General features: G+C 39.1%; 1 protein-coding gene across 2 annotated transcripts in view; it reads right to left on the reverse strand.

Annotated features, from left to right (window-relative positions):
- TXNDC16 (thioredoxin domain containing 16) overlaps positions 1-13,853 on the reverse strand; it is a 99,940-nt gene that overhangs the window by 61,049 nt on the left and 25,038 nt on the right. For both annotated transcript variants that reach the window (XM_005685096.3, XM_013966740.2), the window contains exon 7: positions 6,047-6,168. In XM_005685096.3, the coding sequence (XP_005685153.2) occupies positions 6,047-6,168 (122 nt within the window). The remainder of the gene's footprint in view (positions 1-6,046; positions 6,169-13,853) is intronic.

Genomic DNA, 13,853 nt, shown 5'->3' on the forward strand with positions numbered 1-13,853 from the left:
TTATTTGTGTGTGCTAGTATTGTCTATTGACTTCCCACTATGAAAGATGATAAACAGCTCTCTTTTCTGAAACCTCATTCCACAAATGTACACAATTCTATCCCCTCAATTTGCCCAATATAGTCCTAGTTTTTATTAGATCAATAGTCAGTTTTCATATTGTTCAGTTCAGTTTAGTCGCTCAGTCGTGTCCGACTCTTTGTGACTCCATGGACTGCAGTACTCCAGGCTTCCCTGTCCATCACCAACTCCTGGAGCTTGCTCAAACTCATGTTCATCGAGTCGGTGATGCCATCGAACCATGTCATCCTCTGTCGTCCCTTTCTCCTCCCGCTTTCAATCTTTCCCAGCCACAGGGTCTTTTCCAGTGAGTTAGTTCTTCACATCAAGTGGCCAAAGTATTGGAGTTTCAGCTTCAGCATCAGTCCTTCCAATGAATATTCAGGGCTGATTTCCTTTAGGATTGACTGGTTTGATCTTGCAGTCCAAGGGACTTGCAAGAGTCTTCTCCAACACCACAGTTCAAAAATATCAGTTCTTTGGCACTCAGCTTTCTTTATAGTCCAACTCACATCCATACATGACTACTGAAAAAAAACTATAGCTTTGACTAGATGGACTTTTGTTGGCAAAGTAATGTCTCTGCTTTCCAATATGCTATCTAGTTTGGTCATATCTTTTCTTTCAAAGAGCAAGCATCTTTGAATTTCATGGCTGCAGTCACCATCTGCAGTGATTTTGGAGCCCCCAAAAATAAAGTCCCTCAATGTTTCCACTGTTTCCCCATCTATTTGCCATGAAGTGGTGGGACCAGATGCCACAATCTTCATTTTACAAATGTTGAGTTTTAAGCCAGCTTTTTCATTTTCCTCTTTCACTTTCAACAAGAGGCCCTTTAGTTCTTCCTCACTTTCTGCCATAAGGGTGGTGTCATCTGTGTTATCTGAGGTTATTGATATTTCTCCTGGCAATCTTAATTCTAGCTTGGGCTTCATCCAGCCTGGCATTCTGCATATAAGTTAAATAAGCAGGGTGACAATAAACAACCTTGACATACTCCTTTCCCAATTTGGAACCAGTCTGTTGTTCCATGTCCAGTTCTAACTGTTGCTTCTTGACCTGCATACAGATTTCTCAGGAGGCAGGTAAGTTCAGTTCAGTTCAGTTGCTCAGTCATGTCCGACTCTTTGCAACCCCATGAATCGTAGCACACCAGGCCTCCCTGTCCATCACCATCTCCCAGAGTTCACTCAAACTCACGTCCATCGAGTCCATGATGCCATCCAGCCATCTCATCCTCGGTCGTCCCCTTCTCCTCCTGCCCCCAATCCCTCCCAGCATCAGAGTCTTTGCCAATGAGTCAACTCTTCGCATGATGTGGCCAAAGTACTGGAGCTTCAGCTTTAGCATCATTCCTTCCAAAGAAATCCCAGGGCTGATCTCCTTCAGAATGCACTGGTTGGATCTCCTTGCAGTCCAAGGGACTCTCAAGAATCTTCTCCAACACCACAGTTCAAAAGCATCAATTCTTTGGCACTCAGCCTTCTTCACAGTCCAACTCTCACATTCATACATGACCACAGGAAAAACCATAGCCTTGACTAGACGGATCTTTGCTGGCAAAGTAATGTCTCTGCTTTTCAATATACTATCTAGGTTGGTCATAACTTTTCTTCCAAGAGTAAGCATCTTTTAATTTCATGGCTGCAGTCACCATCTGCAGTGATTTTGGAGCCCAAAAAAATAAAGTCTGACACTGTTTCTACTGTTTCCCCATCTATTTCCCATGAAGTGATGGGACCGGATGCCATGATCTTCATTTTCTGAATGTTGAGCTTTAAGCCAACTTTTTCGCTCTCCTCTTTTACTTTCTGGTATTCCCATCTCTCGAAGAATTTTCCAGTTTGTTGTGATCTACACAGTCAAAGGCTTTGGCGTAATAAATAAAGCTGAAATAGATGTTTTTCTGGTATTCTCTTGCTTTTTCGATGATCCAAGAGATGTTGGCAATTTGATCTCTGGTTACTCTGCCTTTTCTAAATCCAGCTTGAACATCTGGAAGTTCATGGTTTCATAATTTCCTTTTGAGAATTTTTTCACTAGTTATAACTATATTTTTTAAAATTTCCATTTAGATTCCTTGCTAATTTATCCCTAAATTCTTCTGCAACTAAGGCCCCCAACACTTCAAATGTATCTGTTTTACTATCTATTCCCTCTCTTTGCAGACATTTCTGCAGAGTCTTCTGATTTGCTCAAATGTGGACTCTGCTACTCAACCTGCCCCAACTTTCATCCTAGGAACTCACTTTCATTATTGTCCTGGGGATTCTCTGATTCTCACTCTTGTGTTGGGGCCTTGGCCTGTTACCCTCATCTCTCCGCTAATTTGTTCCCTCGCTCCCATTTTCTAGCTCCTTTCTGGGAGAGGATATATGGAATAAACATTTTTTGCAAACTTACCCTTCTCAAAGTGGCTTTATTCTACTTTCTTACTAACTGTAGTTGTCTGTATATTGAATTCAAGGTTCAAGTCACTCCCCCTAAGAATTTTGAAAGCATTCCTCCATTTTCATTGGCTCCCAAATCCAAAGTCACCCTGATTCTTGATCCTTAAACCGCATACGTTTTTCTTTCTGGAAAATTTTAGAATAGTGTTCCCAATATTCTGAAAATTCAAAATGAGATCCTCTGGCATGGCTCTACATTTAAACACTGCTGGGATTCAGTGAACCCTTGCAATTTGGAGGCTCAAATCCCTCAGTTCTGGGAAGTTTTCTAAAAGCATTCCTTTGACAACTTCTTCCTTTCCATATCTTATTTTCCTTTTTTTTCCTCACTGCTGTTTCCAGGTAGTTACCTTCCCCTCCCTGACCTAACCTTCTATCACTTGAATCACATTTCATCAGATTACTCCACTCAGCACTCTGCCTTGTCGGAGTCATCTACTACCCCAGCCAGGGTTAACCCCCCTCATCTCACGAAAAATTTAGCTTCTGTCACACTGTCACGCTCTCCGATTTTCCTATCCCCATAGATGATCCTTGCAAAATCCTAGCCTTTCAGTCCTTGGTCTTGTCTGGAAATGCCAGTGATTTCTCCCCAGCCCTACCTTAACCATTCATGGCCACTGTCCTACTTCACCCTTGTAATCACCAATCTGCAAAGCCTCCAAATCTTCAATGTCTAGCACTCCCCCACAAAAAAAACACATACACACACCCTTCCGTCTCTGGGTCACTTGTCTAGTACATAACTTTAACCTTCCCGCATTTACAGTCTTACCGTTTCACTGTCCTTCACCTACCTCAGGTCCTCTCATCCCTCCTAGTCCAGCTTAAATTCCATGGTCAGTCTTTATAATCACTCACCCACCTGTCTAGCCAAAACACAATCCAAGTAAAATCAAACAATCTGCCTATTCTGCACTTACACCCATGAAAGTGAATACGACTGGGGGAAGAAAGCAAGAGCCTGCTAGCGTAACCGTGCCCACGGTCTAATGACTGGCATCAACTATCACTGCTGCGCAACAGCCATTCTTTGTTTTCAGGCCTTCTAAAACAACTAGTTCATCTCTTCTTTCCTCATACTATCTGATCACTTTATTTCTATTTCATTAAGAAAATGAATCAATTAAGTAAAACCAAAAAAGTTCCCAGCACCGTATGTATCTGCCCCCTTAACTAAATGGACGCCAGTATTCTCTGTCTTCTCTCCTAATACCATAGGCAAATTTTCCACGCTCCCAGCAAAGAGCCTCCCCTTCCCCCATTCACTAGGTTCCATCTACCCTAGTCTACTCAAAGATGTTGTTCCAATAATTGTTCCTTCCTTTTTCTCCATAATGTATTTTCCTTTTTCTACAAGATCTTTCATGTCAACATACAAATACGCTTCTTAAAACATTCATCACTCAACCCCACATACTCCTCCAGCCACTGCCTCCTATCCTCCTTCCCTTAATAGCAAAATCTTATATGAGACTCCATAGTCACAGCCTCCAGCTGCTCTCTGCCTATTCTCTTACAGCCTAGTCAGGCACTGATCCCTACCACTCTACAAAAATCATGTGTATCAAGGGCATGGGTAACTTCATATTGCTAAGCATAATGGTCAACTGGTAGTTCTTATCCTAATCAATCTTTCAGCATCCTTTGATACAACTGCTACTATCTCTTCACTAAAACCCTATCTTCACTTCATTACCCACACGTCATTCCTTCCACCTCCTCCACTGACCCGTGAATGATGAAGTATCTAATGAGCTCAGTCTCTTTTCCATCTAGCCTCACTCCCTTAGTGGTCTCCTCTGGTCTCGCAACTTTGTCATAAATGTATATCCCTAGTCTGTATTCCACCATCAAATGCAGACTAGTAATATCCAACTACAACTACCTTGTTGATATCTCTACTTGCCTGTCTAATGGGGATTTCACAAGTATGGTGTCCAAAAGTCGATTGCAGAGCTTTCTTCTCCAAACTGTTTCTAGTCTGCCCCACCTTAGTTATTAGCAATTTCACCATTCAGGGAGGGAACTCGGGCCAAAATCCTAGAGCCATCCTTGTCTCTGCTATCTCTCTCAATCTATAATCCAGGATGTCAGAAAATTCAGTACCTCTTACAATCCAAACTACTGCTAAAATTCGAACGTATTTCCATTGCACTGCTGCTGATACCCTGGTCCAAGCCACCCACCACCATCTCCTGCCTGCATTATTGTGCTAACTTCCCGATTTTCTCCCTTATTCTACAATTGCTCCTTCTACTCTATTCCAAGCCCAGAAGTCAGACTGGTCCTGTTAAAATATAAATCATGGATTTCTGGCTCCACTATGGCAGTGTGAGTCCCTGTATAGTTCATCCCTCTTACTGACTTTAATTACAGACTATGGACAAAATACACTAACCTGAGGGGTCCTGAAAAGCAAACAATTAATAGGCTGATTGTGGGCTATTATTTTACATGTACACTAAGTACTATATAGCCATCAAGCTTTATGTCTATAAAAACAGAATTTTCCAATAAATAGTTTTATTTCATAGAGCATATACAATTTTAAATGTTTTTAACAACATTTTAAAATATTAACTTGTCTATAACCATTAACAAATAAAAATCATGAAAGCATAATTATTATTTGCTCATAAAACATTTACAAATTTATTTATGACAAAATTACCTATTAAGGCTAGGGTGATGTCAAAATTTTTTAAAAGTCAAGAAAAATATGTCATAAACAGCAAACACCAAAATAAAAATGGAAGCTAAGTCAGTCAACATTTACCAAATACTATAAACTACTGAATACTAAATCAGGTACCATGAGCACAGTAACAGCAGACACAGAGCACCTACTATATGCCAGGAACCTTTTTATTTTTTCAAATTCACTTGGTCCTCACAATAACACTAAGAGGTTGGCACAATTATTTTCACCATCTTAGTGACCAGGAAACAGGTTAAATAAATCAGTTGTCCAAGGTCATGTGCTTGCTTCGGCAGCTCAGATACTAAAATTAGACTGATACAGAGAAGATTAGCATGGTCCCCGCACAAGGATGACACACAAATTCGTGAAGCATTCCGTATTTGGGGGGCTTCCCAGGTGGTGCTAATGGTAAGGAACCCACCTGCCAATGCAAGAGACATGGAAGACGTGGGTTCGATCCCTGGGTTGGGAAGATCCCCTGAAGGAGAAAATGGCAACCCACTCCAATATTCTTGCCTGGAGAATTCCATGGACAGAGGAGCCTAGCAGGCTACAGTCCAAGGGGTCACAAAGAGTTGGACATGATTGAAGCAACTGAGCATGCCAACGTCATACTGTAAGTAGGTGGTAGAACAGGGAGTCTAACCTAGGTGTCTGGCTCCAGAGTTCTTGTTCAATCACTATACTATGCTGCCTACTTGAAGAAAGAAAATATAATGGTAAAAGATCCTTTAAATTTATTTTAAAATATTAAGATGGTAGTTAAAATACATTGTGTTAAGTCCTTCAACATAGACGCACAGCAAAGATTAAAGCAAAAGTTGATGAATACCTGGTGTTCCAATGGCTCTGACATATGAGAATGCAATGTTTCTTTTCCCTTTTAGAGCATTTTCTATGTTCTGAAGGTCTCCCAGGGTGGTAATATATTTTACTTCATTAAAAAGAAGAGCACTGAAACAAACAGATATTACTGGTAGAAACATCTGATAGGCACTTAGTTATTTAATACATATTTTGAGTAAGTTAAAGAACCTAATCAAAAAAGAAATTTAATCTTCTAAACAAACTCTCAGTAGTAAGAACCTAAGAATTTCAATACTGAATTAAAATCACTCTCTAAATCATTCTTCTGTCACTGAGAACATCAACCAGGGACAGTTATGAGAAATAACTGCTTATCCTCTAGCACAACAACCTCAATAGAAACTATATTTACTAACATTCTCTTCTGGCCAAATAATCCCTTACAAACCTCTCAGCCATAGACACATTTGAGCCCTTCCCATGTCTAAACTAAAGCCTTCTTTCCATTGCTTATAAGGCCCTGCATGGCTTGGATCTTGCCTACTTCTCCAACATCATTTTGTTCCACCATTCCTCATGTCTACCCTATTTTAGGCAATACCTCAGGGTCTTTGCACACACCGTTCTCTTTGCAGAAAGCTATTCCCTCTGCTCCTTCTCATACATACTGTCTCAGCTTAAAAATCATTGACTTAGAGAAGCCTCTCCTGTATAAGTAGGCCTGCATCATTTTCCTCTTGAATTTCATAATATTTGATCCTTTGTAGTTCTTATCACAATTTGTAATTATTCATCTATATTTTTTACTTGTTTATCCCTGCCTCTCTCATTAAACCATTACCTTCTTGAGGCAGGGACTTTGTCTATTTTGTCAGTATATCCATAATAACTTAGAATAGAACCTGGTACATTTAATGTATAGATCAGAATAACTGATCACATTAGTTCATTGAAAAGAATCTGCTTTTAAAAATTCTACTTCTATATAAATTCTCTGTAACTAACAACAAATTCCACTTAATCTCTACATGCATATCTCTATCTGTGTGTGTATTTTTGTTAAGCTAGACTTTATGAATTTTGAAAGTTGTTCCAGGTCCACATACTTAAATAAGCAAAAATGTTAGTCACTCAGTCGTGTCCAACTCTTTGTGACCCCATGGACTACAGCCTGCCAGGTTCCTGTGTCCATGGAATTCTCCAGGCAAGAATATTGGAATGAGTAGCCACTTCCTTCTTCAGGGGAGCTTCCCGATGAGGGATTGAATCTCATTGCAGGTGGATTCTTTACTGTCTGAGCTACCAAGGAAGCCCAAGGTTCATTCCAATAAATTAGTCAATCAGTTTCCTCTTATTGAAAAACATAGCACTTTCCATTAATATAGCAATTCTCAAATTTTCTGGTCTCAGAATCTCTTTATACCCTTAAAAATTACTGAGCTCTTCAATGGGTTTGCATTTATGTAGGTTTCATCTATCAATAGTTGCCAAAACAGAAATTAAAACAGTAATTTAAAATGTTAATTCTTTAAAAAATAAAAATAAACACCATTGCACCTTAACACTTTTTATTAAAAATAAAAATTTCAAAATGAAAGAAAAGTCTAATAAGAAGAGTGACATTACTTTACACTTTTGTAAATCTCTATAACATTGAACTAAATAGAAGACAGGTAGATTCTCATGTTTGCTTCTTTGTTCACTCTGTTGTGACACCACAGACACATCATGCGGTCTTTACAAAGTGCATTCATGAAAAAATGAAAGTGAAAAAGGCAAATATCTCAATATTATTATAAAAATATCATAACTTCAGGGGCACCCTGAAATGGCTGCCCTAAGTTACACTGCTTAAATATTTACCTACACATTACAGATTTCTTCCACTTTTTAAAAGAAACATGAAACTTAAATTTCTGTAATTCCCAGGGCTCTTGTTTTATTTTTAAAAGAAATATTTACTGAGCAGTACTATTTCCTAGATATTTTCACATGTTTTCATTTAAATCTTCAGGTGGCACTATTGGTAAAGAACCCACCTGCCAATGCAGAAGATGTAAGAAATGCAGGTTCGATCCCTGGGTGGGGAAGATCCCCTGGAGGAGGGCATGACAACCCACTCTAATATTCTTGCTTGGAAAATCCCATGGCCAGAGGAGCCTGGCGGGCTATGGTCCACAGGGTCACAAAGAGTCAGACACGACTGAAGCGAATTAGCACATTTAAATCCTCAGTGATATTCTTGGGAAATTTCTTGATACACACACACACACACACACACACACACACACACACACAGAGGAAATAATCTCAGGGGTTAGGTAACATGCTCCAAGACATACCAGTAGTCACTGGTAGAGATTTTCAAACCCAGGTCACAAAGAGTCAGACATGAATGAGTGACTGAGCAAGCGAGTGATCCACAAGGTAATAATAACCAAAACTAATGACATTCATAATCTCATGATCTCTGGGGTTATTCCCAATGGCTTCCCAACTTTAATATATTATTAAATGTTAATTTCCAGAGTATAGGGACACTTAGGGATCTCTAGGATCCATTCCACGAGCCGGTGCTCTTTTATTCCAGTTCCAAGGAGGAGAAATGGGTTAAAGGAAAAATCTGTCTTAGGATTTTCCTGCTCCAAAGATGCGATAAAACACCATGAGCCTGCTCTGACCTGGGGGCTCTTCCTGCCCTAGAAAGGCCTTCCTTTCCCTTGGCATACTCTTCCTGAGACTCTCCTAATACAACCACTAGGCACATAAAATATCTGGTCAGGAATTCAGCGGGTGTCAGAAAAAAAAGGAGGGGGGAACTCAGGAATCTACTCTACCCTGCTTTTAGAGCAGCAGGTTGCTCAGCCTTTTTTTCAGAAAAAAAAAAAAAACAACACCCACTTTTTATTATGTTCTGTTACTATTCAAATTCTAAAAAATCCAATAAAAAGGAACTGTTACCTTCTATTTTGCCTTACCAAAACCCCTAGGGCAAAATGACAAAGAGAGAGGAGGGAAAAAGGGCAACAGCATGGGGAGACAGACAGACAAGTTACTTTATCTAAATTAATTACAGTTGGCCAGTGGGCTCTGTATTCACAGATTCAACCAACTATGAATGGAAAGTATTCCAAAAAAATAATTCCACAAAGTTCTAAAAAGCAAAACCTGAATCTGCCATATGACACCTGTTTACACAGCATTCACACTGTATTAGGCTAAGTAATCTAGAGATGATTAAAGTTTACAGGAAGGTGTGCATAGGTAAGGGACTTGAGTATCTGAGGATGCTGGTATAGGGGAGAAGGGGTCAGAAAGGGAGGGGGTTTAGGGGGTACTGAAACCAGTCCCCCTCAAATACTGAGGGATGACTGTATATTACGCAAGGCAGAGCCATGTATAAAATGAAATATCCCAAATACTTCAAAAAGCATTTTCTAAATAATACAATTAAAAAAACAAACTGAAGCCAGTGAAATGTGAATTGAGAAAACAAGTAATAAAGTTCAAAAACATCAGGAAGGGACCAGCCTGGTTCAGGAGTTTGAGAGGAAGATATTTCCAGTAGGATCTTTCTCCAAAGCATATACATTCTCCTACTAGCTTACCACTTGAAAAATTCTTATCATCAGAAATAATCTTATAGGCTTATAACATAAGATTTCTTTTCCTCCAAAATTTTGAACAACCAAAATGTGAAGCTTCCCAATTCATTCTTCCACCAACCCAGTATTTTCTGAACACATAACACGTGTCACGCACGATGCCACGCTCTAGCAGAAGGACTGTGTATAAGAGGGCACACTCTGGGGGTACAACCATTACTACCAAAATAGGATGCTTGTGGTGATAGAGGTGGATGTGTTTATAATATTAGTTACTACCAAATTAACAAAGAGCTGTGAGGAATTCAAACCTAAGGTAAGTAATTACTTTATTACAGTTTCTCCCAGTATATCACTATCAAACAGGAACCCAGGTGACAATACTGGGTAGGAACAAATCTGACAGAGATAAAGGATTTAACAATAGCTCAAAACCTATCAGGAAGGGAGCAGCCTGGGCACAGCTCAGGAGTTTTAGAGGAAGACACCTCCAGTAGGATCTTTCCCCAGAGGCTCTATAGCAACATCACCTAAAGTCGCGCTACCCAGGCTCCGCAGTAATGTGTTAAAAATAAATGTTAGCAGAAATTATGATAGTTGAAAATAATTCCCATAATATTTGTAGTTCATATTATTGTCAGGAGTATATTAACCTTAAAAGGAAAGAAACTTTCCATTTGACCAAATATTGCCACAAGAATATCAATTAGCACACCTTAATAAAGAGTTAATGAGATTTAAGTGTTTCTTTACAGCCCTAGACAATCTTTCCTTTTTGGATCATTTGATGATTTCTAGATGCCAACAATGACTAGTGGCGGAAATGGCCTTTATTAGCATTTAGACTCTTTACCATTTGAACCACCAGGGAAGCCCACCTTTGAGATTACAGTGCCTCAGTCTCCTATATCTCTATCTGACTTGCCTCAGGAGTGTTACATAAGGTTTTCTCAATCAACAAATAAAGATTAATTGTTACTTAGTGAAGTAACACTAAATATTATCTTTTTCTAAATATTCCCTTTCTTAATGCCATCTTAAAGCTGGGAAGTGACATTTTCCTTACAGTTTCCAAACTTTTTGGCTATATATATTTTAGAAAATAGAGCTAAGAATTTTTAGACTCTAGATCTATAATCTTACCTCTATTTTAAATTTTATTTATTTTGCACATTTTAACACTTTTGTAGGACTCGAAAAGTATCTGAAAAGTTGAAGAGTGAAAAGTTTACCTCCAATTCTTTCTTCCCATCCTAGCTTTCCCATTCCGTTTCCATAAATCAATCATCAGTTTCTTGTGAAACTATGAAATATTTATACCAAATGCATACAAGAACTGAAGAGTCTCTTGATGAAAGTGAAAGAAGAGAGTGAAAAAGCTGGCTTAAAATTCAACATTCAAAAAATGAAGATCATGGCATCTGGTCCCACTACTTCATGGCAAATAGATGGGGAAACAGTGGAAACAATGAGAGACTTTATATTCTTGGGCTCCAAAATCACTGCAGATGGTGATTGCAGCCATGAAATCAAAAGACACTTGCTCCTTGGAAGAAAAGCTATGACCAACTTAGACATCATATTAAAAAGCAGAGACATTACCTTGCCAACAAAGGTCCATCTAGTCAAAGCTATGGTTTTTCCAGTAGTCATGTATGGATGTGAGAGATGGACTATAAAGAAAGTTGAGTTCCAAAGAACTGATGTTTATGAACTGTAATGTCGAAGACTCTTGTGAGTCCCTTGGACTGCAAGGAGATCCAATCAGTCAATTCTAAAGGAAATCAGTCCTGAATATTCTTTGGAAGGACTGATGCTGAAGATGAAACTCCAATACTATGGCCACCTGATACAAAGAACTGACTCAGTGGAAAAGACCCTAATGCTGGGAAAGACTGAAGGCAGGAGGAGAAGGGGACGACAGAGGATGATACGGCTAGATGGCATCACTGACTCAATGGGTATGAGTTTGAGCAAGTTCCAGAAGTGGGTGATGGACAGGGAAGCCTGGCACACTGTAGTCCATGGGGTCTCAAAAAGTCAGACACAACTGAGCAACTGAACTGAACTGAAATGCATACATGCGATAAATATATATTATATATGCCTTTGTTAGACGACTATTTCTCCTAGATGTCTCAATGTTCCTGTGCAGTCCAGCTCTCCTGAATATGAAAACTGATAGGACACAAAGATGGAAAATGTCTCCTCTTAATCTTGTCTTCTTTTCTCTGAAGCCATCTGCTTCCATTCAAAGGTAATAAAATCTTTCTTATCTTCCCTGGAGCTACACTCATATTTAGGGACAGAAACCTTTATCTCCCACCCCAGGGAATTTAGTTAAATTCCAGAGAAAAAGATAAGCACTCTATCTCTAGAAGGAAAAAGTAGATATGCCAGCTCCTATATAAACTAAGAGATTCATAATTTAAGCTCTTCTCCAAACCTTGCTGTAAATACAGATGTTAAGAATACAGCTTTCACCTTGCAGCTCCGTGGAGAACTGGATAAAGCAATCCAGTACTATTACTCTGACTGCTGTTATTGCTGTGTGTGATTGCCAATTCCAAGACTTGGCATTTCCACAGGTATATATGTAAGGACACTAACATCGAAGACCCTTCACTTCCTTTCTTATACACACAGAATTCTGTTATACTCTAAACACTTGGTTTATTGCATTAATGTATCCTGAAAAATCAATGTGTGAAAAATCTTAATAGACCATTAAGTCAACATACTTTTAATCACTGATGTTTTAGGAATATTTTAAATGTTCCACCAAAAAAAAAATCACAATTTAATTGGCCATTATGGTTCAAAAATATGCAGTTCTATAACTATTTATTGTAGGATTACCCTAGTTTACTGGAGAAGGCAATGGCACCCCACTTCAGTACTCTTGCCTGGAAAATCCCATGGATGGAGGAGCCTGGTAGGTTGCAGTCCATGGGGTCGCTAAGAGTCGGACCCGACTGAGCGACTTTCCTTTCACTTTCATGCACTGGAGAAGGAAATGGCAACCCACTACATTGTTCTTGCCTGGAGAATCCCACAGACAAGGGAGCCTGGTAGGCTACCGTCTATTGGGTCACACAGAGTTGGACACGACTAAAGTGACATAGCAGCAGCAGTAGCAGCATGGTTCAAAAATATGCAGTTCTATAACTATTTATTGTGGGATTACCCTAGTTTACTGGAGAAGGCAATGGCACCCCACTTCAGTACTCTTGCCTGGAAAATCCCATGGATGGAGGAGCCTGGTAGGTTGCAGTCCATGGGGTCGCGAAGAGTCGGACACGACTGAGCGACTTCACTTTCACTTTTCTCTTTCATGCATTGGAGAAGGAAATGGCAACCAACTCCAGTATTCTTGCCTGGAGAATCCCAGGGATGGGGGAGCCTGGTGGGCTGCCGTCTCTGGGGTCGCAGAGTCGGACACGACTGAAGCGACTTAGCAGCAGCAACCATAGTTTACACTTGTTATTCTAAGATTTTACCAACTCAATTCTTCCTCTATTTTCTGAGACTAAGAAATTGTCTAAGACCTTAATCTTTTCTGTTTCAAGTATAAATAACTGTAGATTACTAATCACATACAAATTTATCTGTATGTGTGTATTAGAGGATAATGGAAGAAAAGAACCCATTTACAATAGGAATAGAAGACATAAAATGCCTAGTAATAAATTTTACTGTCCAAACATCTACAAAGAAAAAATTAAAACACTACTAGAGGATAAAAAACTTGAATAAATGGAAAGACATCTGGTTATGGGATGGGAAGATTCATTCAAAGATGCCAAGTATCCCTAAAATAACTTATAAATTTAATGCCAGTAGGATTTAGTCAGAGAGAAGAAGAAATTGGACAACCCAATTTTAAATGTCACATGTAAATAGAATAAAAATGTAATTCTAGAAAAAGAAATATGAAGGGACCTGGATCTTTCGCATGTGCTGTGTTGTGCTGTGCTTAGTCGCTCAGTCATGTCCAGGATCTTTCAGGCAGTAAATTATAAAGCCTCAGTAATTAAGGTAACAGTAAAAAAAAAAAAAAAAAAAGAAAAATAAAAAAACCACAAGACAGATTAATGAAACAGAAAGTCCAAAGTAGGCCCAAATATATATGAGCATTTAGTATAAAAAACGGCATCTTTTTAGATTAATCTCAGTTCTGTTGGGATAACTATTTAACCACCTGATTACTATATAGCTAAATTCATT

Source organism: Capra hircus, chromosome 10 (assembly GCF_001704415.2).
Source record: "Capra hircus breed San Clemente chromosome 10, ASM170441v1, whole genome shotgun sequence".
Lineage (NCBI taxonomy): Eukaryota > Metazoa > Chordata > Mammalia > Artiodactyla > Bovidae > Capra > Capra hircus.